At 44.9% G+C, this 25,443-nt stretch overlaps 1 protein-coding gene across 1 annotated transcript in view; it reads left to right on the top strand.

Moving 5' to 3' along the window:
* TNS3 (tensin 3) overlaps positions 1-25,443 on the top strand; it is a 504,601-nt gene that overhangs the window by 460,416 nt on the left and 18,742 nt on the right. The window contains exon 21 of the mRNA XM_082257842.1: positions 14,561-14,638. Coding sequence (XP_082113968.1) covers positions 14,561-14,638 — 78 coding nt within the window. The remainder of the gene's footprint in view (positions 1-14,560; positions 14,639-25,443) is intronic.

The raw sequence follows: 25,443 nt of genomic DNA, 5'->3' as shown, positions 1-25,443 counted from the left end.
CAGGAAGCTTATGCACAGAGGCAAGGTTTCATACTGGATTACTTTTTTTTTCCAACAACATACTGGATTACTGCACCGATCTGAAAAAAAAAAATACACCAAGTACACCAACATTCAAGGAAGAATATACATGCCTCTTGTATTTAGACAGTATTTGCTTATACGAGAGTTCAGCTTCAAGTAAGACTCACAATTGAGTACAGAATTACAAAGGAGTTTCAATAAAGCTCCGTACACACGGGCTGAATGCCGGGCGATTATCGGCCAGTTTCATAAAAACTGGCCGACATTCGGCCTTTATGTATGCCAGCCAGTCCGACAGAAGCCGGCCTTTTGGCCAGCTTCTGTACAACATGCATGCTGGAAATCCAGCTCCCAAATGGCTGAGAGTGCTGACCGGAGTGTTCCAGTGGGGGGGGGGGGACACAACAGCTCACCCGCTGAGCTGTTGTGTCAGAACACAAAAGCTCAGCGGGTGAGATAGCTGTGGCTGAAAGGGTTTTCATTAAAAAGCACCAATAGGTAGTTTTGTGTGGTTCTGTTTTTATTAATTTTATTATGTAAGCACTCACAAGCAAAGCCCTCCTAACCCTCTCGTCCTGTATGGCATTGTAATTGTACTTTCTCGCTTTATTTTGTAAAGTGCTGTGCAAAATGTTGGTACTCTATAAATCCTGCATTATAATAATAATATGTAGCCGAAGTGAAAGAGACTGGTGGTAATAAAGTGTATTCATACTGATAACCAAAGCTTGTCTAGGATTTAAGCTGTGGTTAAATGACATGTTTCAACCTGTGATGTACCTGAAATGAATTAAGTTAAATTGTATAGCCGAAACCTGAGCTATGCAAGGTATGTAAACATAAGAGTCCTTAAAATAAATACAGCAAGCAACATGTAACATCAAGTTATTAAAATAAACCAAGCAAGGTTTACTGTATACTTCAGATATACTTCATTTAATCCTATCATAAACCTGGTCCATTCTAACAAAGCATGTAGTGAAAAAATGCATAAAATAAGTTACTTTCAGTGAAAACCAGGTGAAAAGGATAGAGACTCTATGATAGAAAAGTAGATTAAGAAGTATAGATGGCTAAATTAACATAAAGATCTTGACATGTTCTTTTAACCCTTTCAGGTCCAGGAGTAATCAAAACCTTCATGACCAGACCATGTTTAAAACCACTTTCCATATCTTACTCACACATGAGTCCATACTTTTTTGTTTTTTTTAAATGCCCAGAATACATTTTGTATCATAAAAAATGCAGTTTTGGTTTGCCTAATGTATACAATTTCAAATAATACACTCCATGCAATTAATACTATTCCAATTGCGTTGACTAAATCCTGGGTTTGAGGGGTATGGGGAAATGCTTGTAGGTTTTGATACATACATTAGCTATGTTCAAGAAACGAGTGCTTATTTTTGTGTGTAATGGTTGTAAGTCACCAACTAGCCTGTAAAAACCCAATGAACAGCAGGACAATTTGAAATAGGTTAAATAAGAAATTAGACTGCATTGATTAAATAAATAAATATTCTCAGGCTCAAAATTGTATGTACTTGCAAAATGCAAAACATTTTAAACTACCTGAAATAACTAGACAACAAACTAAACTGTTCCAAGCCATCAATTTAGAGTTAAACTAAACAAAAATGTTGACCCTGAAATAGTTTTTCTACTTTTGGCCTGCGTAGGGATGTATAATGTGTAATAGATGTATGTGTGCCTTGACTGCGTTTGTACATGTATGTGCTTGTATTTGATGAGGTAGACTTTTACATTGTTTTGTAAAATTTCGATATATTTTAATGTTTTACAGATTTTTACTTTTTTTTTTTTTTTTTCAACTACTGTCACAAGAGAGCTAATAAGCCACCTATGGATAGTGACAGGTTCTCTTCATGGAGACATCAAGAGTCCTGTAGCTCTGTTAGATCTCCTCAGCATGTAGCCCATGCACATCTGAGACAGAGGGTACCCAAGCTGCTGCTTAATGAGCTGCTGTGCCAAGATTTGGACTGCTCTGAACCCACAATAGCTCAGAGCTAAGCACTTCAAGGTTCCGGGAAGAAATCTGTGAAAGATGTTGCCAAACACCTAGGCCATCCTGCAGATTACTTTTCACCCTGAAGCTTTGTGGAAGAAAGGGGGTGCACAGCAGCATGTCAGACAGCATGTAAAAGGGACTGGGTTTTGTTTTCGTTCTTGTAAATGCTCCGTCATCACTCGGCTTTGCTGGTGGCATAAAAAGGGCCCATCACTTGATTGGTAACCATTCAGATTGGTTACGGATCAAGCCTTCAGGTCACCCTGTACACTCTGCTACTTCCTCCTTGAGATTAAATTGATCAGCAGAGAGTGCTACAACTGCATATGCAGACTTTAATTACTGTCCTCAGCAAAAATTAACAGGCAGAGAGAACATTAGATTACTGTACAGGGGACATGGGGGAGGAGCCTACATGGCACGTGTAGAACTCACTAGGGAACAGCGCCATGCTGTAACGAGCCTCTGTGTCACCCCCCCCCCCCCCCCCCGCATGTGGAACTCCTCACTGATCGGAAGAAAAAGCGAGATGAGACAAAGCCCAGAGCTGTCTGCCCAGTTTGCCGCAGCCAATGGCTGAATTGCCTACAAAGTGGGATGAGCAGTGGAGGGCTAAGTCTCCAGCTGCAGTTGACTCACTGCCTGTCGGACTGGATCTATCCTGGCCCCTCTAAATGGACACCTGGCTCCTGTGAGCGCAGCGAGTCTGGGCGCTGAAGGAGGCAACTGTGCAGTGCACAGAAGGAGCAGATGAGGGCCACATCGGTGAACCGAGAGGTGAAGCTGAGAGACCGTCTGGCGGAGGCACTGAGAATAGAGAAGTGGGGCCCAATGGTCTCATGAATGCCTGAATAAACCGGAAGTAATGAAGAGAAGATATATGGAAGATCGCAGACTCATATAGGACATCAAATTTCCTCTTGTGCCTGTTCTCTGAACTCCCTCACTTCTGTACATGACTTTAAGTAACTGCCTGAGATTTATTAGATTATATGATCTGTCTGAGACTTTTTGGAATACTGGGGGTCTGGTAAAATTGTACTGTAAAACATGAGAGGTAAAAACAGCAAGAGGAGGAGCGACTATAAAGTCGCCAAGAGTGAGTTCCAGTCCTGGAACAATTAAGTACATGGCACAGGAAGATGCCTCAGACAAACAGTCTCAAGAGAAACAGCAAGGAGCCCGCAAAAAACAAGACCAAGCGAAAGAAAAAAGCAAGCAAAATAGGCCACCATTAAACCTATATACAACAATTCAATTCAGATTAGAACAAGAACCATAACCTACAAAGGGCGAAATGGCGACCATGCTCGCAGTACTAGAAAAAGCCTTAAAAACTGAATTGACAATAATCCATAAGGACCTGGGTCACTTATTAGCACGAGTGGAAGACTTCGAAAAGAGGCAGGACAGCTACATACAGACACAAAAAAGATTTTTTTTAAAAAAAATTAAGGATTTAAAGAGAGAACATAGAAGTCTTGCATACAGGATGGAACATCAGGAGAATAGAAATAGGAGGAAGAACCTGAGAATTCACAGATTACCCAGTGCAACACATGGAGAGGACTTAATAGATAAAATAAAAAAAAAATCTGTAACCCTCTGCTGGGAAGAGGTGAAACGGAACAGCTACGGGTTGAGAGAGTACATCAGATTAGAAAACCAGTAGGCAGTAGAAATTATTTCAATAAGCTCTAGGAATAAAAAAAGGAAAGCACTTTCAATATAAAAAGATTAATAGCAGAGATCCATGAGATGGAAAAGAAACATAAGAAGAGTCTAGAGCATGGGTGTCCAACCTTTTGGCTTCTCTGGGCCACATTGAGTGTAGAGAAATTTTCTCGGGCCGCATATAAAATATATACTATAGTTAAGGTATATAAGTAATAAAATGCCGCTGCGCCCTTCCAGCGCTGCCACGCCCCCGCACTAATTTAAAACAACTAGAGGATGATCAGATTAAATGGAAACCGTATACAGAGGTTTACTTCTTCTGAGCGATAATAAAGGAACACTCTAACCACCATGAACACTTCAGTGATTTGAAGTGGTCATGGTGGTAGGAGTCAGAAACACTGCACATGCTCCCCTCCCCCCCCCCTCCCCTCTGAGGCAGCCTCTGCCTACTGTTAGTTGGCAGCTGCTGTGGCCGTGCCCCTGACCTGACTTCCTTCCTCCCCAGCAAAAAAAAATTGTCAGGGGGCAGTGGGCCGCATTACCTGAGGTTGCGGGCCACATGCTGCCCTCGGGCCGCAGGTTGGACATGCCTGGTCTAGAGGATAGGCAACAACAAGCTCAGGTATTGAAAAGAGATAAATTAAAAGAGTTTTTAGAAGAAGAGACCAGATGCAATTTGAACAGAGTGGCCAGGGAAAGATGTAAATGGGGAAACAGACCAGGGAAATATTTAGCAAGAATGCTGAAAAATAAAAAGTCGAATAACTATATAGAAAAAATAGAAGATCATAAGGGGAATATGTACACTTGACAACAGATATAGCTAGAGCTTTCCAAAGTTACTACAACGCTTTATATAACTTGTGGTAAAAAGAACCTAGAGAAGTAGAACAAAATAGAAAACAAAGGACACAAAAATATATAAAAGAGTCAAAATTATCAGCGCTAGAGACACCAATCGCGCAGACGGAGATAATAGAGGCAATAAAAAATTAACCGATCGGGAAAAGTCCTGGTCCGGATGGGTATACTATACGATATTATAGAACAGGGATCCTCAAACTACGGCCCTCCAGCTTTTGCGGAACTACATATCCCATGAGGCATTGTAAAACTCTGACATTCACAGACATGACTAGGCATGATGGGAATTGTAGTTCCTGAACAGCTGGAGGGCCGTAGTTTGAAGACCCTTGTTATAGAAGAAGGGAATACTAGTGCCAAAACTATGCACCTATATGAACAGGATAGGAGACGGAGAGGAAATGAGATTAGAATCATTACAGGCCTAATTCACTGTATTACCCAAAGAAGGGAAAGACACGACCCTTTGCTCTAATTATAGACCAATAGCATTGTTAAACATCGATACTAAATTATATGCAAAAGTATTAGGTACTCGATTAAAGATCTAATAGTAGACTGGATACACCCAGACCAGACAGGACTTGTCCTAGGTAGAGAGGGTAAAGATAATGGGATAAGAACATTATTGCTATTACACTATGCTAGAAACCAGGATATCCCAGCCCTCCTGTTGGCAATTGATGCTGAGAAAGCATTTGACAGGGTGGACTGGGAGTTCATGCTGGGAACAATAGAAGATATGGGTGTTGGCCCGAGAATAATTCAATGGATTAGGGCATTGTATTGGAACCCAACAGCGTTAGGGAATATAATTCGCCCTTAATGCCATTAGATAGCACAAAATATTTTGCATCTGGAGATGAGACACAATTTGGTAATTGGTTAAAAGACATGATACAGGATGGGAGAATTAGGTCATATCACAAACGTAACACTAGAAGAGGAAATTTGATGTTAAATGAATGGAGATCTCTACAGTTAAAACATTTTGTGAGAGCTCTACCACAACCCATGAGATCCACGGAGGATCAGTACTTAGTGAAGAAACTATGTAATCCATTAATAAAAATAAAGCATGGTATATCTCAGAAATATAAGATGTTAACAGAAATGGCGGACCTGGGAACACCTCCATTCATAGACACATGGGAAAAAGAGATAGGATCACATTTAAATGAGTATGCCGTGTACTGTTATGCGATGGATCTGAATACCATTGAAATTAATTACAAAAGTATATTGAGATGGTATATAATGCCGATAAAAGCACATAAACACAATCCAGGGAAATCTGAATTATGTTGGAGGGGCTGTAAAGCACGGGGTACGATGTATCAAATATGGTGGGAATATCAAGATTCGTGTTTACTGGTCGAAGGTACAACAATATACCAAGGAAATCACAGGAGAGATTATTCTCTCATCCCATGGGCATGTTTATTCCATTAAACCAGGCATGTCCAACCTGCAGCCCGGGGGCCGCATGCGGCCCAGAACTGCAGGCAATGCGGCCCACTGCCCCCTGACAATTTTTTTCTTTTTGCTGGGGAGGAAGGAAGTCGAGTCAGGGGCACGGCCCCAGCGGCTTCCAACTAACTGTAGGTAGAGGCTGCCTCGGAGGGGATCATACACTAATTGTGTTAAATTAGTGCTGGGGGAGGGGGGGCCCAGTAGCCCAGGTAGGGCGCGGCAGCGTTTTTTTACTTATATACCTTAACTAAAGTATATATTTTATATGCGGCCCGAGAAAATTTCTCTACACTCAATGTGGCCCAGAGAAGCCAAAAGGTTGGACACCCATGCATTAAACAGATAAATCACATAAACAGTATAAAAATATGCTAGTTCCAGACTTGATAAACGTGGCAAAAGGGGCAATACCAAAAAAATGTTTGGAAATAGAAAGCCCCTCCACTAGAGATTGGTTTAACAGAATTGAATATATATAGTATCTCACAAAAGTGAGTACACCCCTTACATTTTTGTAAATATTTTATTATCTTTTCATGTGACAACACTGAAGAAATGGCACTTTGCTACAATGTAAAGTAGTGACTGTACAGCTTGTATAACAGTGTAAATTTGCTGTCCCCTCAAAATAACTCAACACACAGCCATTAATGTCTAAACTGCTGGCAACAAAAGTAAGTTACACCCCTAAGTAAAAGTGTCCAAATTGGTCCCAATTAGCTTCCACCCCCCCCCCCCCCCCGGTGTCATGTGACTCGTGGGTGTTACAAGGTGTTAGGTGGGAATGGCGAGCAGGTGTGTTAAATTTGGTGTTATCGCTCTCACTCTCTCATAAAAGTGAGTACACTCCTAAGTGCAAATGTCCAAATTGGGCCCAATTAGCCATTTCTCTATCGTTCATTGAAAGTCGCAGCTCCATATTCTTCTTAACCATTGAGTTATGCTGTCCCCTACAGGAGTAGGACACTGAAGGCATACACCCACTCACTCTGCTATAGGATTCAGTTTGTTTCTGCCTAGTTTAGGAGAAAAACCTAGTTCCCGTCTGGGACTTGGGTCTTAGCTTGTTTTTTTATTTTAAAGGGAACCTTTGTTAAAATTTTAAATTTTTCAGCAAGTTATGTTCTGAAAGAACAGCAATCAACAGCCGGACTGGGTTTCGGACTGGATATCCTAGATCCTTAAGGTCTCCCAGTCTGGCCAGCGAGCATGTGCAGGTTATAGCCCCACACTAGGCCTCGCCACAACAGAGCCCCAATGGACGGGGGCTGGCCCGCGAGTGAAACACCTCGCCAGGATGCACACGACCTGGTTAGGCCTGAGTCACAGCGTGCCCTTTGACCTTCAGCAACCCTACCTGAGTGGAGAGGTAGTCTGCCTGGAGTGGTGTCCACCCGATTGTTGTTGGTTTGGTGAGTAGTGTCCCTCCATAGCTATTGCAGTCTCAGGGTGGATGGGGGCCCCTCCTTGGGATGGTCGGACCCCCAGGTTCCCTTCCATTTCCCCCTAGCCCCTCTAACAGTCATGGTGGTCTTTTGGCCCCAACCTACCCCTCCCCCCGGGGTTAGGTAGGAGCTGGCTTTGCCACTTGCTCCAGTAAGAGGGAATGGATGCGGTTATTGCTGACTGGGCTGTCCGGATCGCACACGGGGGTCTTTGAGCAAGTTCCCGGTCCCCTGGGGGTTAGTGACTGGGGCAGGGATGTCCTTTGGGCTCCCTGCAGTGGTTATAGGCTTGGGGGGAGCGGTTGTTTCTTCATCCGTGGGTCTGCGCCTCACGTGTCTGGGTCAGGCCAGAAATTTTAGTCTGCGGCTTTGCGGCCTACTCGCGGCTGTCCGGGAGTTGACCATGCTGACTGAGATGAGGTGGCTGACTGAGATGAGTTGCCTGACCAAGCTGACCGGTGGATGCCTCACGTGGCCGGATCGGGCAAAAAATGTAGGTCGCGGCTTGCGGTTTACTCGCGGCTGACGGAGCTTGCTGTCTGAGTGACTGACCAAGTTGTCCGGGCAACTGATCAGGCTGTCCAAGCTCGTAACCGAGCTGTCCGAGCAGCTGACAGAGCTGATGGCAGGCTCGTGACCGGATCGGGCCCCAAATTTATGCCGCGGCTTTGTGGCCTACTTGCGGCTGGCTGTCCTAGCTGTTGATCAGGCTGTTTAAGCATCTGACTGGGGTCATAAGAGCAGAGGATGGGCATCCACTCTTCCCCCCCCTCTGGGGGGTGGACACATGGACTGCCTGGCGCCCCCCCTGAACCAGGGGATGCCGTGGGGGCATTGTTGTGTGGGGGTACTCTGTCTGCGCATCTGTGTCACAGCAGGCCTCCTCTTCCCCTTTACTATATAGGGGACTATGTCCTTTTATGTCATTAATGGTGGGCGACCCTTAGGTCTAATAGGCCTCTTATTTGTGGAACTTTAGCTGGCGTCGCCATGCGTGACTGTGGTCGGCGACTTCCCCTGCTTGTTATGTTCTCAGGGTGAGCTTAGCATATAGCTACTCTACTGGGTCTGCGTCCATGCACTTCGGGTGCTCTACGGTGAGGGTGATTCCTTTTTTTACTGCACACGTGCACTGATTGTATCGGTGCAGAACATTTTTAACATGGGGGGCGCAGGTCTCCTCAGGGCCCGCAGATCACCTAAAAGCAGTAAAGGTACACCCTTTTCCCACCTACTATGACAAAATTGTCATGAGTCAGAGGAGTTGTTCTAAATGCAATAATGGTAATCACGCATGGTGTGGCTAAAAAGCTGGTCTGCGGACCAGGCTTCTAAAAAGGCTCTATCAGATCTCCCCTTTATGGGGGACTGCCTATTTGGGTCTTTGTTGGATGAACTGATCAAAGGACTCACAGGTGGGAACAGTACTCTTATTCCTCTATCTGTTACGGGCAAGTCACCGCGTAATAGACAGGGCCCCTTTGTGCCTTCGGCATGCAGGAGAAAGGATTACCATTTAGGTAATCTGGGGGTTCCAAGAAGATGTGGTCAGGTAACCTGAGAACAGGCCCCTCCAGATCTTCGGACAAATCTCTGTCTGCATGAAGGGACGCCCTCTGGGGTGGAGGGATGTCTTCGTTTTCAGTCCGGAACCAGGGACCTCCTAGATTTAGGACAAATGGGCCCACGAGCTGCTCAGGTTACAAGATCGAATTCAGGTTCCGATCGTCGGACAGATTCTTCCCGTCCAATCTACACCTATCTTCAGATCGGTTAAGGGATCTATGAGAGGCGGTACAAGATCTGCTGTTGCAAAGGGTGGTTCCCTCCCGGTAATGCTTTCAAGGATTTTATCCAAACCTGTTTACTGTTCCCAGGAAAGAAGGGAAAGTGCTTCCAATACTGGACCTCAATGCTTTGAATCGCTTCATGCGGGTACAGAGGTTTTGAATGGAGTCCATTCATACGGTAGTGGCGTTCTACACCAAGGGGACTTTGTGGCCTCTATTGATATCGAGGACACATATCTGCACATCCCTATTTACGCTGGACACCAGTGTTTTCTTTGCTTCGCTGTAGGAGAGGAACATTTTCAATTTGTGGCGTTACCCTTTGGTCTCGACTCTGCCCCCAGGGTCTTCACCAACGTGTTTGCTCCGATATTGGCATTACTATGACAGCAGGGGATTGCGGTACTAGGGTACCTGGACGATCACCTCTTAAGAGCAGACTCCCACTTAGTTCTGGTAGGTGTTCTGTCAATCACTGTATGGACTCTGCAAGAGTTCGGTTGGACCATCAATTTCAGAAAATCTGCTCTGGTCCCAGCCTCCAAAATGGTTTATCTGGGACTGACTCTGGACTCAGCCTCTGCGAGGGTGTTTCATCCCCCAGGAAAGCTGCAAAAGTAGCAGAGGGCGTTTCGGTTGCTGTTATCCAGCACTGTGTCCTCATTGCAGACTTGCATGCGAGCTCTTGGCCTGATGGTGTCTATCTTCGGGGCAATTCTGTTTGCTCAGTTCCACACGAGACCTCTGCAAAGGGGTACTCTTGTCAAGTTGAACAAGGATCCAAAATCTTTGGACAATCTGATTCGCTTGAGTCAAAACGCAAGAAGTGCTTTTCTGTGGTGGCTCCGTTCCTTGGCCCTGCGCCCGGAGGTGTTTCACCTGTTGGGGCACCCAATGTAGACCTGTTAGTTTATCGACTAACCTGAAGGTACAGAGGTTTATAGCCATGTCTTGGGATCCTCTGGCCGATGCCACAGATGCACTGGTGGCTCCTTGGGGTCAGTATCGGCTGATCTATGCGTTTCCTCCGCTGAAACTTCTGCAGAGGCTTCTGCGCAGAAAAGAGGTGGAAGGGATTCCAGTCATTCTGGTGGCCTCAGACTGGCTTTGCCGGTCTTGGTATGCAGATCTGGTAAGGTTGGTCACAGATGCTCCTTGGAGACTTCCTCTCAGGGAAGATCTGTTGTCTCAAGGGCCGATCTTCCATCCTGCTTTACAGTCGCTGGCTTTAACGGCGTGGCTGTTGAAAGCCAGGTATTTAAGGATAGGCGTCTTTCTGACTGAGTGATTCCTGCATTGTTGAAGGCTAGAAAATCTACCTCCAGGAAGATTTATTATCGTACGTGGAAATCGTACATCTCATGGTGGGAATTGATTAAGGTGCATCCACGCTTCTTTTCAGTGGCTAGGATATTGGCTTTCCTCCAAAGAGGGGTTGAGCAGTGGTTGGCCTTGGGTACTTTTAAAGGCCAGGTGTCGGCTTTGGTGGTCTTTTTTCAACGCCCTTTAGTTATGCATTCTTTGATCTTTTATCCAGGAAATTCGTCATGTGGCAGTCCCCGTTACCTCCGTGGGAACTTAACTTGGTACTGTCTGTTCTTCAAAAACCTCCCTTTCAAAACCTAGGGAGATTCCTCTGCTTAGGGAGATCTCCTCTGTCACAAAAGATAGAATTTTTGGTGGCTATTACCTCTGCCCACAGAGTGTCTGAATTGGCGGCGCTGTCCTGCCATTCTCCTTCTCTGGTGGGGTGGTCCACAGAGATTAAGTGGTACTTCGACCTAATCAGTAATTTCTTCCTAAGGTGGTTAATGATTTCCATTGAATGAAGACATTGTACCTTCACTCTGTCCTAAGCCCAAGCATCCCAAGGAAATTGCCTTGCATTCTTTGGCTGTGGTTCGGGCAATTAGGTTTTGCCTGGCGGTTACTGAGTCTTTCAGGAAATCAGACTCTCCTTTTGTACTCACGGAAGGACCTCGGAAAGGATTGGCTGCGTCTGCTGCGACCATATCCAGATGGATCAGGCAGACGGTGGTACAGGCGTATTCACACCTGTGAAGGCACATTCTGCTAGGGCGCTGAGTGCCTCTGGGGCTTTTTGCCATCAGGTGTCCGTAATACAGGTTTGCAAGGCAGCAACTTGGTTGTCTGTGCACATGTTCACTAAATTCTACAAAGTAGATGTGTTGGCGTCCTCAGATGCTTCTTTTGGCCACAAGGTTTTGCAGGTTGCTGCTTATAAGAGCATTTTTTTCTCTTTGGGGGTGTATGTTATTTCTATATGAACTCCAGTAGTTCCTGGTTGAGTTTCATGTTAACTGGTTGACTAAGTATAGCCTTGGGAAATTACGTTATTTCTCTGCATTGTTTTCCCACCCCTTCATGCAAATACTGCTTTGGGACGTCCAAATGGTTAATGAGAATATGGAGCTGCGTCTGTCAATGAACGATAGTGAAAACTGGACACTGCTTGCAACAAAACTGAATCCTATAGCAGAGTGAGTGGGTGTGGTGTATGCCTTCAGGAACTGCCCCATAGGCATGGTAAAGTTTTTTCCTGCCTAGTGGCCTACTCCTGTAGGGGGCAGCATAACCCAATGGTTAAGAAGAATATGGAGCTGCATCTGTCAATAACCTTCAGAGAAAGCGATTTTACGGTAAGCCAGAAATCCATTTTTTCCCTCCCTGGTGTCATGTGACTCGTTAGTGTTACAAGGTCTCAGGTGTGAATAGGGAGCAGGTGTGGTAAATTTGGTGTTTTATCGCTCTCACTCTTTCATACTGGCCACTGTAAGTTCAACATGGCACCTCATGGCAAAGAACTCTCTGAGGATCTGAAAAAAAGAATTGTTGCCCTACAAAAAGATGGCCTAGGCTATAAGAAGATTGTCATGACCCTGAAACTGAGCTGCAGCACAGTGGCTGGACCATACAGCGGTTCAACAGGACAGGTTCCACTCAGCACAAGCCTCGCCATGGTCGACCAAAGAAATTGAGTGCACATGCTCAGCGTCATATCCAGAGGGTGTCTTTGGGAAATAGACATATGAGTGCTGCCATCCTTGCTGCAGAGGTTGAAGGGGTGGGGGGTCAGCCTGTCAGTGCTCAGACCATACGCCACACACTGCACCAATTTGGTCTGCATGGCTGTTGTCACCAAAAGGAAGGCTCTTCTAAAGATGATGCACAAGAAAGCCCGCAAACAGTTTGCTGAAAACAAGCAGACTAAGGACATGGATTACTGGAACCATGTCCTGTAGTCTGATGAGACCAAGATAAATGTATTTAGTTCAGATGGCATTAAGCGTGTGTGGTGGCAACCAGGTGAGGAGCACAAAGACAAGTGTGTCTTGCCTACAGGCAAGCATGGTGGTGGGAGAGTCATGGTCTGGGGCTGCATTAATGCTGCCGGCACTGGAGAGCTACAGTTCATTGAGCTAACCATGAATGCCAACATGTACTGTGACATATTGATGCTTAGTATGATCCCCTCCCTTCAGAGACTGGGCCGCAGTGCAGTAACTCAACATGATGATCCCCAAACACACTTCCAAGATGACCACTGCCTTGCTAAAGAAGCTTAGGGTAAAGGTGATGGACTGGCCAAGTATGTCTCCAGACCTAAACCCTATTGACCATCTGTGGGGCATCCTCAAATGGAAGATGGAGAAGCTCAAGGTCTCCAACATCCACCAGCTCTGTGATGTCATCATGGAGGAGTGGAAGAGGACTCCAGTGGCAACCTGTGAAAGTCTGGTGAACTCCATGCCCAAGAGGGTTAAGGCAGTGCTGGAAAATAATGGTGGCCACACAAAATATTGACAATTTGGGCCCAATTTAGACATTTGCACTTTTCTTGCCATCAGTTTGAACAATAATGGTTGTGTGTTGAGTTGTTTTGGGGGGACAGCAAATTTAGTTATACAAGCTGTACACTCACTACTTTACATTGTCATTGTCACATGAAAAGATATAAGAAAATATTTACAAAAATGTGAGGGGTGTACTCCCTTTTGTGAGATACTGTATATAATATGGAGTATTTTATTTTGATAGTAGAGAGGAAGAACTTCTCAAAAAAACATGGAGAAAACAGGCAGTTTATAAAAAGACATAAATATTTAGAAGAATAGGTGGAATAAGGGGTTAGATTGAGTTAACGGAGAGGAAAGTGAACTGCAGCACAACAATGTAGAAGGAAGGGCGAGGATGGGTTAAGGGTTAGGGACAGGAAGAGGGGATGATAATTTTGTATATTGAGAAGTGTTTTGAATGTTTTTGATTTGTTTGTATATTTTGGATTGAAAACTTATTAAAAATTTATATTGGAAAAAAAAAAAAAAGGTTACTGTGCACAGTTGTAAGGCTTGTCTGTTGCTGGCACAAACAAAATAGTGTGTAAAAAAAAAAAAAAAAAGTTGTTTGCACTCTTGGAAAATAACTGCAGGTGAAAACAATCTTAGGTTACAACACCATTCCCTGGAGAGTTGAATGCCTGGTGACCTGCTGTACACTGTGGTTCTGCCCACTAACCGCTATGTAACTATTAGACACAGTAGAACATTGTAATTTTCTATGAAAGCACTGTGCAACTAAGGCTATGGTGTTCTTGCCAAGACATTGCATTTAGCTGTTAGATTTATTGAAATAGGGAGATGTAGCGAAGTATATGAGCCCATGATTGTTGAGTACAAACCCAATGTTTGGAATATCAGAGATTTTATTAAACTTTGCAGGTGACATCTTCTAATGCTAATAAGGTGTAATGAGGTAATTCGGGCCACTGACCTTGCAAAAAGTGTTTCTCTGTGAACAAGTGATATTTTTTACTGCGTTTTAAAAAAAGAAAAATGTGGTTGTGTTTGCATTGGAAAACACACTTCTATAGTTTCCTCCAGTAATTGTTTACCAGTTGTAAAATCAAAATTAACTAAATATTTAGTTTGACAAGGGGTGCTCAAACACACACAACTTTATGTCAATGTGTGTTTTTTGAGCATATTTAGGACCATGCAACTTTTCTTTTAAAGGTTTGCCTTGATTCCAGAATAGTGTATATATATATATATATGTGTGTGTATATATATATATATATATATATATATATATATATATATACACTGTATGTCAATCAGCCATAACATCACCACCCATCTGTATATAGTAAATGTGCTTCTTTGTTCACTGTGTTTAAACTATATTTATAGTTCTTTTTATCAATGGCCAGTTTTTATAATTTTTTTCAGATCCTTTGGAAGAGATTGCAGAGACAGTTCCTCAGACTGCTGCCAATTCTGCTGCAGAATTACTCAAACAGGGAGCAGGTTGGTCCTATAATTGTGTAAATTCTAACTATATCTCTGACATGGTGATGTCAAAAACACTATTTTTGCAATGCCGTTTAAATGGAACTTAACTCTCCCAATCAACGTTAATTATTTTTAAAGTAGAACTATGGGCAAAACTTTTTTTTTTCATTTTGGATAGAGAAAGTGAGGGTTATAACCCCTGTCATGTTTTTCCCCCATCTTTGTCCCATTTTGCCTTTACTTTCTGTCCCATAACCAAACAGGAAGTGAGAGGAAATCCCTGCAAATTAAAAGTATTCCTTGGGGACTCCCAGGCACCAGAACTAGTGTCCTCATTGTAAGATTTCCCCTCTATTACTTTTCTAGGGACAACCCAAAATTTGTGATATTCTTTTATTTTTATGGTCAATGATCATGATAAACAAGACAAATAGAGAGAATGAATCTCCTTAACAGGGATACAGATGGCAATAAAAACTGACAAGCGTTCTTATCCCTCTCCACTTTATCCAAAACTAAAATAACAAGTTTTGCCTTTAGTTACACTTTAAAGCAGGGGTGTCAAACTCAAATTCATAGGGGCTACATCAACAGTATGGTTGCCCTCAAAGAGCTGGTTGTATCTCTAGGACCATGTTTATACTTTTTTTATCATAAATAATTTTCTCTGCATTTTATTAAGGAGTGCGCTACGTACAGTGTGCAGGGATCAGGAGTGCGCTACGTACAGCGTGCAGGGATCAGGAGTGCGCTACGTACAGCGTGCAGGGATCAGGAGTGCGCTACGTACAGCGTGCAGGGATCAGGAGTGCACTACGTACAGCGTGCAGGGATCAGGAGTGCGCTACGTACAGCATGCAGGGATCAGGAATGCGCTACGTACAGAGTGCAGGGATCAGGAGTGCGCTACGTAGAGAGTGCAGGCATCAGGAATGTGCTACGTACAGAGTGTAGGAATCAGGAGTATGTTACATACAGAGTGCACTACATACACAGTGCAGAGTTCAGGAGTGCACTACGTACACAGTGCAGGGTTCATGAGCGCACTACGTACAGAGTGCAGGGTTCAGGAGTGCAGTACGTACAGAGTGCAGGGATCAGAAGTGCGCTACATACAGAGTGTAGGGATAAGGAATGTGTTACGTGCAGAGTTCAGGAGTAGGTTATGTACAGAGTGCACTACATACACAGTGCAGAGTTCAGGAGTGCGCTACATACACAGTGCAGGATTCATGAGCTCACTATGTACAGAGTGCAGGGTTCAGGAGTGCACTACATACACAGTGCAGAGTTCAGAAGTGCGCTACGTACACAGTACAGGGTTCAGGAGTGCACTACATACACAGTGCAGAGTTAATTAGTGCGCTACGTACACAGTACAGGGTTCAGGAGTGCACTACGTATACAGTGCAGGATTCAGGAGTGCAGTATGTACAGAGTGCAGGGATCAGAAGTGCGCTACATACAGAGTGTAGGGATAAGGAATGTGTTACGTACAGAGTGCAGAGTTCTGGAGTAGGTTATGTACAGAGTGCACTACATACACAGTGCAGAGTTCAGGAGTGCGCTACGTACACAGTGCAGGATTCATGAGCTCACTATGTACAGAGTGCAGAGATCAGAAGTGTGTTACGTACACAGCGCAGGGTTCAGGAGTCCACTACGTACAGAGTGTAGGGATCAGGAATGTGTTACGTACAGAGTGCAGGGTTCAGGAGTGCACTACGTACAGAGTGCAGGGTTCAGGAGTGTGTTACGTACAGAGTGCAGTGATCAGGAGTGCGCTAAGTAGAGAGTGCAGGGATGAGGAGTATGTTACGTACAGAGTGCACTACATACACAATGCAGAGTTCTGGAGTGCACTACGTACACAGTGCAGAGTTCAGTAGTGAGGTACGTACACAGTACAGGGTTCAGGAGTGCACTACGTACAGAGTGCAGAGTTCAGGAGTGAACTACATACACAGTGCAGAGTTCAGGAGTGCACTACATACACAGTGCAGAGCTCAGTAGTGAGCTACGTACACAGTACAGGGTTCAGGAGTGCACTACGTACATAGTGCAGAGTTCAGGAGTGCACTACATACACAGTGCAGAGTTCAGGAGTGCACTACATACACAGTGCAGAGTTCAGTAGTACGCTACGTACACAGTGCAGGGTTCAGGAGTGCAGTACGTACAGAGTGCAGGGATCAGGAGTGCGCTACGTAGAGAGTGCAGGGATCAAGAGTGCGCTACGCACAGGGTGTAGGGATCAGGAGTATGTTACGTACAGAGTGCACTACATACTCAGTGCAGAGTTCAGGAGTGTGCTACGTACACAGTGCAGGGTTCTTGAGGGCACTACATACAGAGTGCAGGGTTCAGAAGTGCACTACGTACAGAGTGCAGAGTTCAGGAGTGCGCTACGTACACAGTTCATGGGTTCAGTATGTACAAAGTGCAGGGATCAGGAGTGTGTTACATACAGATTGCATAGTTCAGGAGTGCTCTACATACACAGTGCAGGGTTCAGGAGTGCGCTACGTACAGAGTGCAGGGTTTAGGAGTGGGTTATGTACAGAGTGTAGGCTTCAGGAATGCGTTACCTATAGAGTGCAGGGATCAGGAGTGTGTTACCTACAGAGTCTAGTGTTCAGGAGCATGTTACGTACAAAGTGCAGGGTTCAGGAGTGCGCTACGTACACAGTTCAGAAGTGTGCTACATATAGCATGCAGGGTTAAGGAGCGGGCTATGCACAGTGTCACATCTCATTTTCTGACCACCCCTCCGATTTCTGACCTTTGCACCCACCACTTCCCCCCCCCCATCTGCCTCCACAGCCCCCCCCCCCCGGGTTCCTCACATTTGTACTCTCTCCTACCTTCCTACCTGGCCCAGCTCTGGTACCTCCCCGTATAGGCGGCTCCCTCCCAGTATATTGGGCTATAGTTAGTACCTCCCTGTGTAGGCGGATCTCTGTGTCCAGCACCAGACCCAGTGTTCAGTTCTGCCCTTTTTATCTTTTTTCACCATCACTTCAAAATCATCAGCACAACACTGCCTCTCCATCGCCACTAAGGTATAAAAGCAAGACCACCTGGCCACGCATGCGTTTACACAAAGCCAGTGGCGCTCGCGGGACTTAGGGGGAGGATGTTTACTCTTGTTGCCTGGGAGACCTGGCATTGAGAAAAACGAACAGCGGTGAGCAAAAGAGGTGACAGCCAGGGGCCATTGCGTGGGCCACATGACGAGGCCTGGCAGGCAGGATTTGGCCCGTGGGCCTTGTGTTTGCCACCTGTGCGTTAAAGGATAAGTTCACTTTTGGAAAAAAATAATAAATGCGCACTTTCTCCTCTCACCTTCCAGGATGGCATTAAATGAGAGATGAGAGGCTCCACCCTACAGGAAACACAATCAGTTCACAGATTTTAAAAGGCCCCACCCTTCCCCTTGTCCCTCAGTATTGATTGTGTTTCTCCTACAGCAAAACATTTATTTTTTTTCTCTGACCTGAAGACCCTGTGTTGCATGGTTCCCCTGTGAGGCAGGTTCAGCAATGCCAGTGAAGGCCACACTCTACCTGCCCGCCTTCTAGGCTTCTCACAGGTTGCCCCAGGATACAGGCAGTCAGTCACAGTGGTGGTCCCTCCAGAGCCTGTGGTCTGCTATTCAGCAGGGGTCTCCTCCGGTCCTCCCAGCCATTCAGCTGGAATTCGCATGCAGCAAGAATTTGGAAAAAAAAACGCCGGACAGCACGCTCCAAGCCTCACTTTGAAACCGGAACATCCGGTTTGTGCAGAAAAGGCGGAGCATGCGCAGCGCGACCCGGAAGAGGGAAGCGAATATGGAGGAGACGCCGGACCCGCATGGCGGCGGTAAGGCAGACTCTCGTGCCACAAGAATCCAGTACACTGCCAAAGACATGAAACCTGCCGCAACCCACCTCATGGAGAAGGAGGAGAGAAGGTCGGTTCAGGTGGCTACAGGCAAAAGCAGATTGGAGCTCTGTTTTCTTTTCCGATTGGGACTGATACCAGTGTCAGGATTAGTCCCTGGTAGTTCCCATGCTCTCCCCCAGTGGGGCCTGTAGCCAGGTTACTATGGGTCAGGAAGAGTGATATTGTGTTTATCTCCTCTTCTCTTGCAGAATCCCCAGGTGGAAACCAGGAGGCCTCTGATAAAGCACCCCCTGTATCCACTAGCACTAGCTCCTCTAAAACGTGGGGTAATTGGTGTGAGACTGCCCAGGTCTCACACCAAGCCCTTTTGTTACAGGTGTATTAAACTGGCTGGTTTCTCTGTTAAAAAAAAAAAAAACTGGCTGGTAAGGAGGCCTTAGGGTTGATAAAATATTTCCTTAAATCTATGCAGGAGGAAATGCTAGCCACTATCTAGTCCTATCGCACCTCTGTAGCTTCCCCCCAGGTAACAGAACCGGGTGAGCTTACCCCTAAAGAGGGCCCTTCTCAGGAGAGTTTACGTTCCAAGGCAAGCCCGTCTGCTTTTCTGCCTGGTTCACAGAGTCTCCCCCCCCCCCTGCTCAAGCATGGAAAGAGGAAGACCTAGGGAAGGCAGAAGGTCAGGCCAAAACTCAGCTTAGCTCTGGGGAGGAGGTTGATGTGGATCCAGACAGTGAGGCAGAGGAGACCAAATTGAAGAGAAATCTGTTTGGTCTAGAAAATCTGGAGGGACTCCTTCAAGCTGTTTATGCTACAGAAGAAATCACAACCCCCCCCCCCCCCCCCCCGAAACATCGGCACAGGATAGGATGTATAAAGGACTGGTTATTACCTGTTCACGAATCCTTGAAAGATTAAATTCTTCAAGAATGGCAGTTTCCTGAAAGAGGTCTGGTTAGACCAAAGACATGGAAAAGGAGATTACCTTTCAGGAGGAAGAGGTGCAAAAATTCCTAAAGAGTCCAAGATTGGACGCCTCCCTGTCTCAAGTGACTAAGAGGTCTGACCTCTTTTTTTTCTTCCAGGGATTTTTACTAAGATCTTGGCAGGGGCGGTGGCCTATCTTCATCTCCAGGGAATAGCCTTGATTCCTTACCTGGACGATCTACTGATTTTTGGTCCACCAGTGGACCAAGTGAGATAAAACACCCAGAAGGTGTTGACAGACCTACAGACGCTAGGCTGGTTGACCAGCATGGAAAAGTCATCCCTGGAGCCTGCCCAGGTTCAGACCTATTTAGGGTACCGGATAGACTCACTAGTACAAAGTCTTTTCCTTCCAAGGGAAAAGGTGGAGAAGGTAGTCTCTTCACTAAAAAGGTTGGTGGTCGCCCCCTCGTGCTCCAGAGAGAGATACTGAGCGTTCTGGGGCTCATGTCAGCCAGCATCCCAGCAGTAACTTGTGTGCACCTACACTCGAGAGACCTTCAATTCTTCCATCTTTCCTCCTGGGACAAAAAAAGCTTGAGTCCCTGGACGAAAGGGAAATTCTCACCCCTCAGGCAAAAACCTCCCTGGAGTGGTGGTCAATTCCAAGCAATTTAGAAAAGGGCAGACCTTGGGGTCACCACAGACGCAAGCACCTTGGGGTGGGGGGCTCATCTAGAGGGAATCCAAGCCCAGGGCATCTGGGACAAGGAAGTAGCCCAGGCCTCCTCTAACTTCAGAGAACTCAGAGCAGTGGGCGAAACCCTAAAAGCCTTTGAGAGTTCCATTTCAAGCATGGAAATTCAGGTCTGCTCCGACAATGCTACAACAGTAGCTTACCTGAATCACCAAGGGAGTACCAGGTCCAGAGACCCCTGTTGGTACTAGCCCAGGAATTCCTAGGCTGGGCAGAAGGAAGAGTGATCTCCCTGTCGGCCATTCATATAAAAGGGGAAAGCAACTGGGAAGCAGATTTCCTCGGTCGTCATCCAATAAGACAAGGAGAATGGGAGCTAAATCCCAAGGTATTTCAGGCACTAGTCGAAAAATTTGGACTTTCGCGGGAAAGAGGGACACTGGGCCTGGATGCTCTGGCCCAGATATGGCAGTTCGAGTTAACCTATGCCTTTCCCCCTCTAACTCTTATTCCTTGAGTTTTACAGAAGCTCAGTCGTTCTCCGGGCCTTTGCCTCCTCCTTATTGCGCCTTAGTGGCCAAGCAGGGCGTGGTTTGTGACCCTGAAAGCGTTATTGGTAGCACCTCCTTGGAAGCTTCCGAACCTCCCAGACCTTCTATTGCAGGGACCAGTTTTGCACCCCAGGCTGGAATTCTTCCAGTTGACGGCCTGGTTCGTGAGCGCCAGATCCTTATATTCAAGGGCTGCTTAGACAGAGTGATAGACACACTCCTCCTGAGCAGGAAACCAGTAATGAGGAAAATATACTTAAAGTTTGGAAAACATTTTGTACTTGGCGTAGGCAGAAGCAAATTTCTTCCACCTCTGTCCCCATTTTCTTGGATTTCCTACAAGATGGGGTAGAGAAGGGTGTGGCAGTTAACACCCTTCGGGTACAAATAGCAGCTCTCTGTTATTCTAGACGCAAGGCTTGCAAAAGAACCTTTAGTTAAAAGATTTTTGATGGCCAGGGATAGAGCTACCCCTGTCACTAGAGACAGGTTCCCTCCTTGGGACCTGACTAGGGTTTTAGAGGTGTTATCTAGAAGCCCTTTTGAACCTATAGAAGTGGTCCCCATTAAGTTTTTGTCCCTAAAACTATCCTTCCTCTTGGCTGTCACGAAAGCCAGAAGGGTAGGGAACTTACAAGGTCTTTCAATTAAAGAACCATTTATGTTGATCTTCCCAGATATGATTATCCTCAGGCCAGATCCTCTATATCTGTCCAAAGTAGCATCTTCCTTTCACAGGAAGCAGGAAATAATTTCACCATCCTTTTGTGATAATCCTAGAAATGAAAAAGACATTTAATTTTATTGTTTAGATATGAGGAGGTGTCTCCTCACTTATTTACAGAGGACCAGGGAGTTTAGGAGCTCTAATCAAGTTTTGATTCTCTACTCTGGACCAAGAAAAGGACTGCAGGCGTCAAAACCTGCAGTCTCCAGGTGGATTAGGCAAGTCATTACCATGTCTAATGAGGTTTCAGGTGTTACTGTGCCAGCTAAGCTGAAAGCACACTCAACAAGAGCGCTGGCAACATCCTGGGCCAAAAAAGCAGGAGCTTCCTGGGAACAGATTCGCAGTGCAGCCATGACACTTTTCTGAAGCACTACCGAGTGGAGGTGCTAACTTTGGCCGAAAGGTACTACAGGCGGTGGTCCCACCCTAAGGTAGGTCTGTGGTTACTTTATTATCCTCTCATGTGTTGCCGTCTTGGAAGTTGAGAGGAGAAAACTGTCCGTTAGACTTACCGGTAACAGTGTTTCTACGAACCTTCCAGGACGGCAGGCCTACTTCCCACCCTGTTAAAAGGGTGAGGAAAGAATGTAAACTATAGGTGGTAGGTACCTAAATAACTATACATCCCTTGTGAATCAGTTGGAGAACTACTTTTTTACAACTGAGGGACAAGGGGAAGGGTGGGGCCTTTTAACAGCTTTGAACTGATTGTGTTTCCTGTAGGATGGAGCCTCTCCTCTCTCATGTATTGCCGTCCTGGAAGACTTGTAGAAACACTGTTGCCAGTAAGTCTAACAGACAGTTTTTTTGCTGTTAAAACAAAATGTGCATTTATTATTTTTTTTTTTTTTAGGAGCCTACAAAGCATTGCACCAGCGATGAGTAGATTGCTGGTGCCATGCAGGTCTCCAGCAGATCTGCCAGTGTATCTGCTTCCCCGTACATCCCACACAGGCAAGCAGATACAATCTGAAAGGTAGCATTAATAAACTACTGTGGAGTGCTGTGGTAGTTCATTGAAAACTACAAGCTGACATCTGCAAAGCCTGCCAGACCTTGTCATTTTCAATACACATAGCCCTGTCAATCAGTGACGTGGCCAGGTGGTGGCAGAGCCCCGCTTTGCCACATATTTTTTAAATTGTAACAGCTAGCTGTCACAGCGGGGATCGGGGAGGTGCATGTGCCAGTCTGTTCGTTACATGTTACACCCTGACTATGGGTGTAAGATGTAAACTCTTGAGAAAAGTGAACTTATCCTTTAACCCTCATGCTGCTAGCACTAGTAAATAGATAGGAAAGTTTATCATATTTACTTTTTTTTTTTAACTATTTTTAACTTTTTCAGTTACTGCCTGGTTTCTTGCCAGAAAAATGTCATACATCCTTGCAGTCTTCAGGAGGGTGAGAGAGAAGGAGGGGTTTTCTCAGCTAAGCACACTCTCCTGAATGCATGCTTGAGCTAAGGGCAGATAGATTCCAGGAAGTAAATGCTACATGAATCATTTGCCCTTACTCAAGATGGCCACAGTCAGAAATGCTAAGGGTTTTTTTCAAAGTGATTTCTCAACAAAATAAAGCATAGAGAATTGGCTTTGAGTTTGTGACCCTAAGTCCCGGTTCACACTAATACGACTTGTCAGGTGACTTGGTCAGCCTGGCAAGTCGTGCATGGTCCCGGTCATTGAGTAATACAGGACCGGTTCTAATAGAAGCGACACAAGTCGCTCCGACTTAGAAAAAGGGTCCTGTACTACTTCGGGGCGACCTGGAGGCGACTTGAATTGACTTCCATTAGTTGAAGTCCGTGCAAGTCGCGCCAAAGTCTCGCTGCACACGACTTCACAGGTCGCCCCCTAAATCGGAGTGACCTAATGTGAAAGGAGGCTAACTGTGTCCTGCTAGTGACCAGCAGGGAATTGTTGTTTCAGGTCTTGGGGAACTGGTAGCTTCTTGGTTTGGGACAGGGGAATAAGATAACATATGTACTACATAAATCAAATAAAAAAGAAAATTTCAGAGTTTTAATAAAATAAATAACATATTTATATGGATAATTGAATATCTATGATGCTATTATTAAAATGATTGAATAACAATCACAAGGGAAATAACTATTGTGGCTTTGCAAATTGGGGTTAAGGAGCTACAGAGGCACAAAATTTGTGAACTCTTGAGATTTCAATATTTATGCATCAATATGAACTAAAACATATGTATTTGTGTGGTAATTGTATGTGAAAGTTTAGTTTTGTGTAACTAATTTGCCCCCCCCCCACACACACACACACACACACACACACATCTTTCCTGGGCAGCAGTAACTGCAAATACATTTCTGTTCACCTATCCTTTACATTACCTCATCTGGAATATGCAGTACAGTTTTGGGCACCAGTTCTCAAAAAGGATATCGGCAAACTGGAGAAGGTGCAGAGAAGGGCAACCAAACTGATAAGAGGCACGGAGGAGCTCAGCTATGAGAAAAGATTAGAGGAACTGAATGTATTCTCTCTTGAGAAGAGGAGATTAGGGGGGATATGATCAACATGTATAAATACATAAGTGAACTTGGTGTTGAGTTATATGCTTTAAGGTTATCACAGAGGACAAGGGGGCACTCTTTACGTCTAGAGGAAAATAGTTTTTTGCCTCTGGCTAGCTCAATAGATTGCTTTAAAAAAGGCCTGGATTCTTTCCTAGGTGTACATAATATAACTGGGTACTAATATTTATAGGTAAAGTGGATCCAGGGAATATCAGATTTCCTCTTAGGGGATTAGGAAGGAATTTTTTACCCCTGCTGTAGCAAATTAGATCATGTTTTTCTGGGGGTTTTCACCTTGCTTTGGATCAACTATGGGTATAGCATTGTGTATATGGGATTGTATGGTTGTGTTTTCTTTTTGTTTTTTGTTGGTTGAGCTAGATGACTTGTGACTTTTTTCAACTTGACTAACTATGTAACTGTGTCAATGAACAAGTATGAAAACTGACATAAATAGATAAATGATACAACTTAAAAATGTCCCACAAAAGTGATAAAGAATCAGTATAGACTGATATTAGACGTCCCAAATAAAGTAATAACTTAAATTAAATGACAAGTGTAAAATACAATATAACGTCCTCCACCATGGTACAATTGAATGTTTTCCGCTGCGGTGCATCAATCACCCAAACATGCCAATGTGCTTACCAGATGCTGGTATGTAATGTGCCAATATAGCAATCAAATAAATATCTTCCTCCACCACGGTGCAATTGAATGTTCTCCACTGTGGTGCGTAAATCACCCAAACATGCCAATATGCTTACCAGATGCTGGTAAGTGATATGCTAACAAAGTAACCACTAAGGTCCAGATGGCGATTCCCACAGGAAATCGAGGCAGCAGGGGGATGTCAATATGACAGGTACCACACCAGCAGTAAAGTTCCAGACTCAAAACACATAGACAGCACCAGTCCAGAGTGTTACCATAAAAAAGATAAAGGTAGCTCCATAGTGTAATATGTTTTAAAATCACTTTATTAAGTAAAGAAAATTACTCACATTCAGTAAAATAACAAGCGTTAAATCACAACAAAGCCGGCCGGCTTCCGTGTTGCGTGGTGACGTCAGCACGCCGGTCCTGATGCGTTTCGTCACAGCTGCGTCTTCCTGGCATATCACTTACCAGCATCTGGTAAGCATATTGGCATGTTTGGGTGATTTGCGCACCACAGTGGAGAACATTCAATTACACCATGGTGGAGGAAGATATATATTTGATTGCTATATTGGCACATTACATACCAGCATCTGGTAAGCATATTGGCATGTTTGGGTGATTGACGCACTGCAGCGGAGAGCATTCAATTGCACGGTGGTGGAGGACGTTATATTGTATTTTACCCTTGTCATTTAATTTAAGTTATTACTTTATTTGGGACTTCTAATATCAGTCTATACTGATTCTTTATCACTTTTATGGGACATAAATCATTTATCTATTTATGTCAGTTTTCACACTTGTTTATTGATACAT

The sequence above is a fragment of the Pelophylax lessonae genome (assembly GCF_965119305.1).
Source record: "Pelophylax lessonae genome assembly, chromosome: 5".
Lineage (NCBI taxonomy): Eukaryota > Metazoa > Chordata > Amphibia > Anura > Ranidae > Pelophylax > Pelophylax lessonae.
This window is presented reverse-complemented; position numbering and strand designations above follow the sequence as displayed.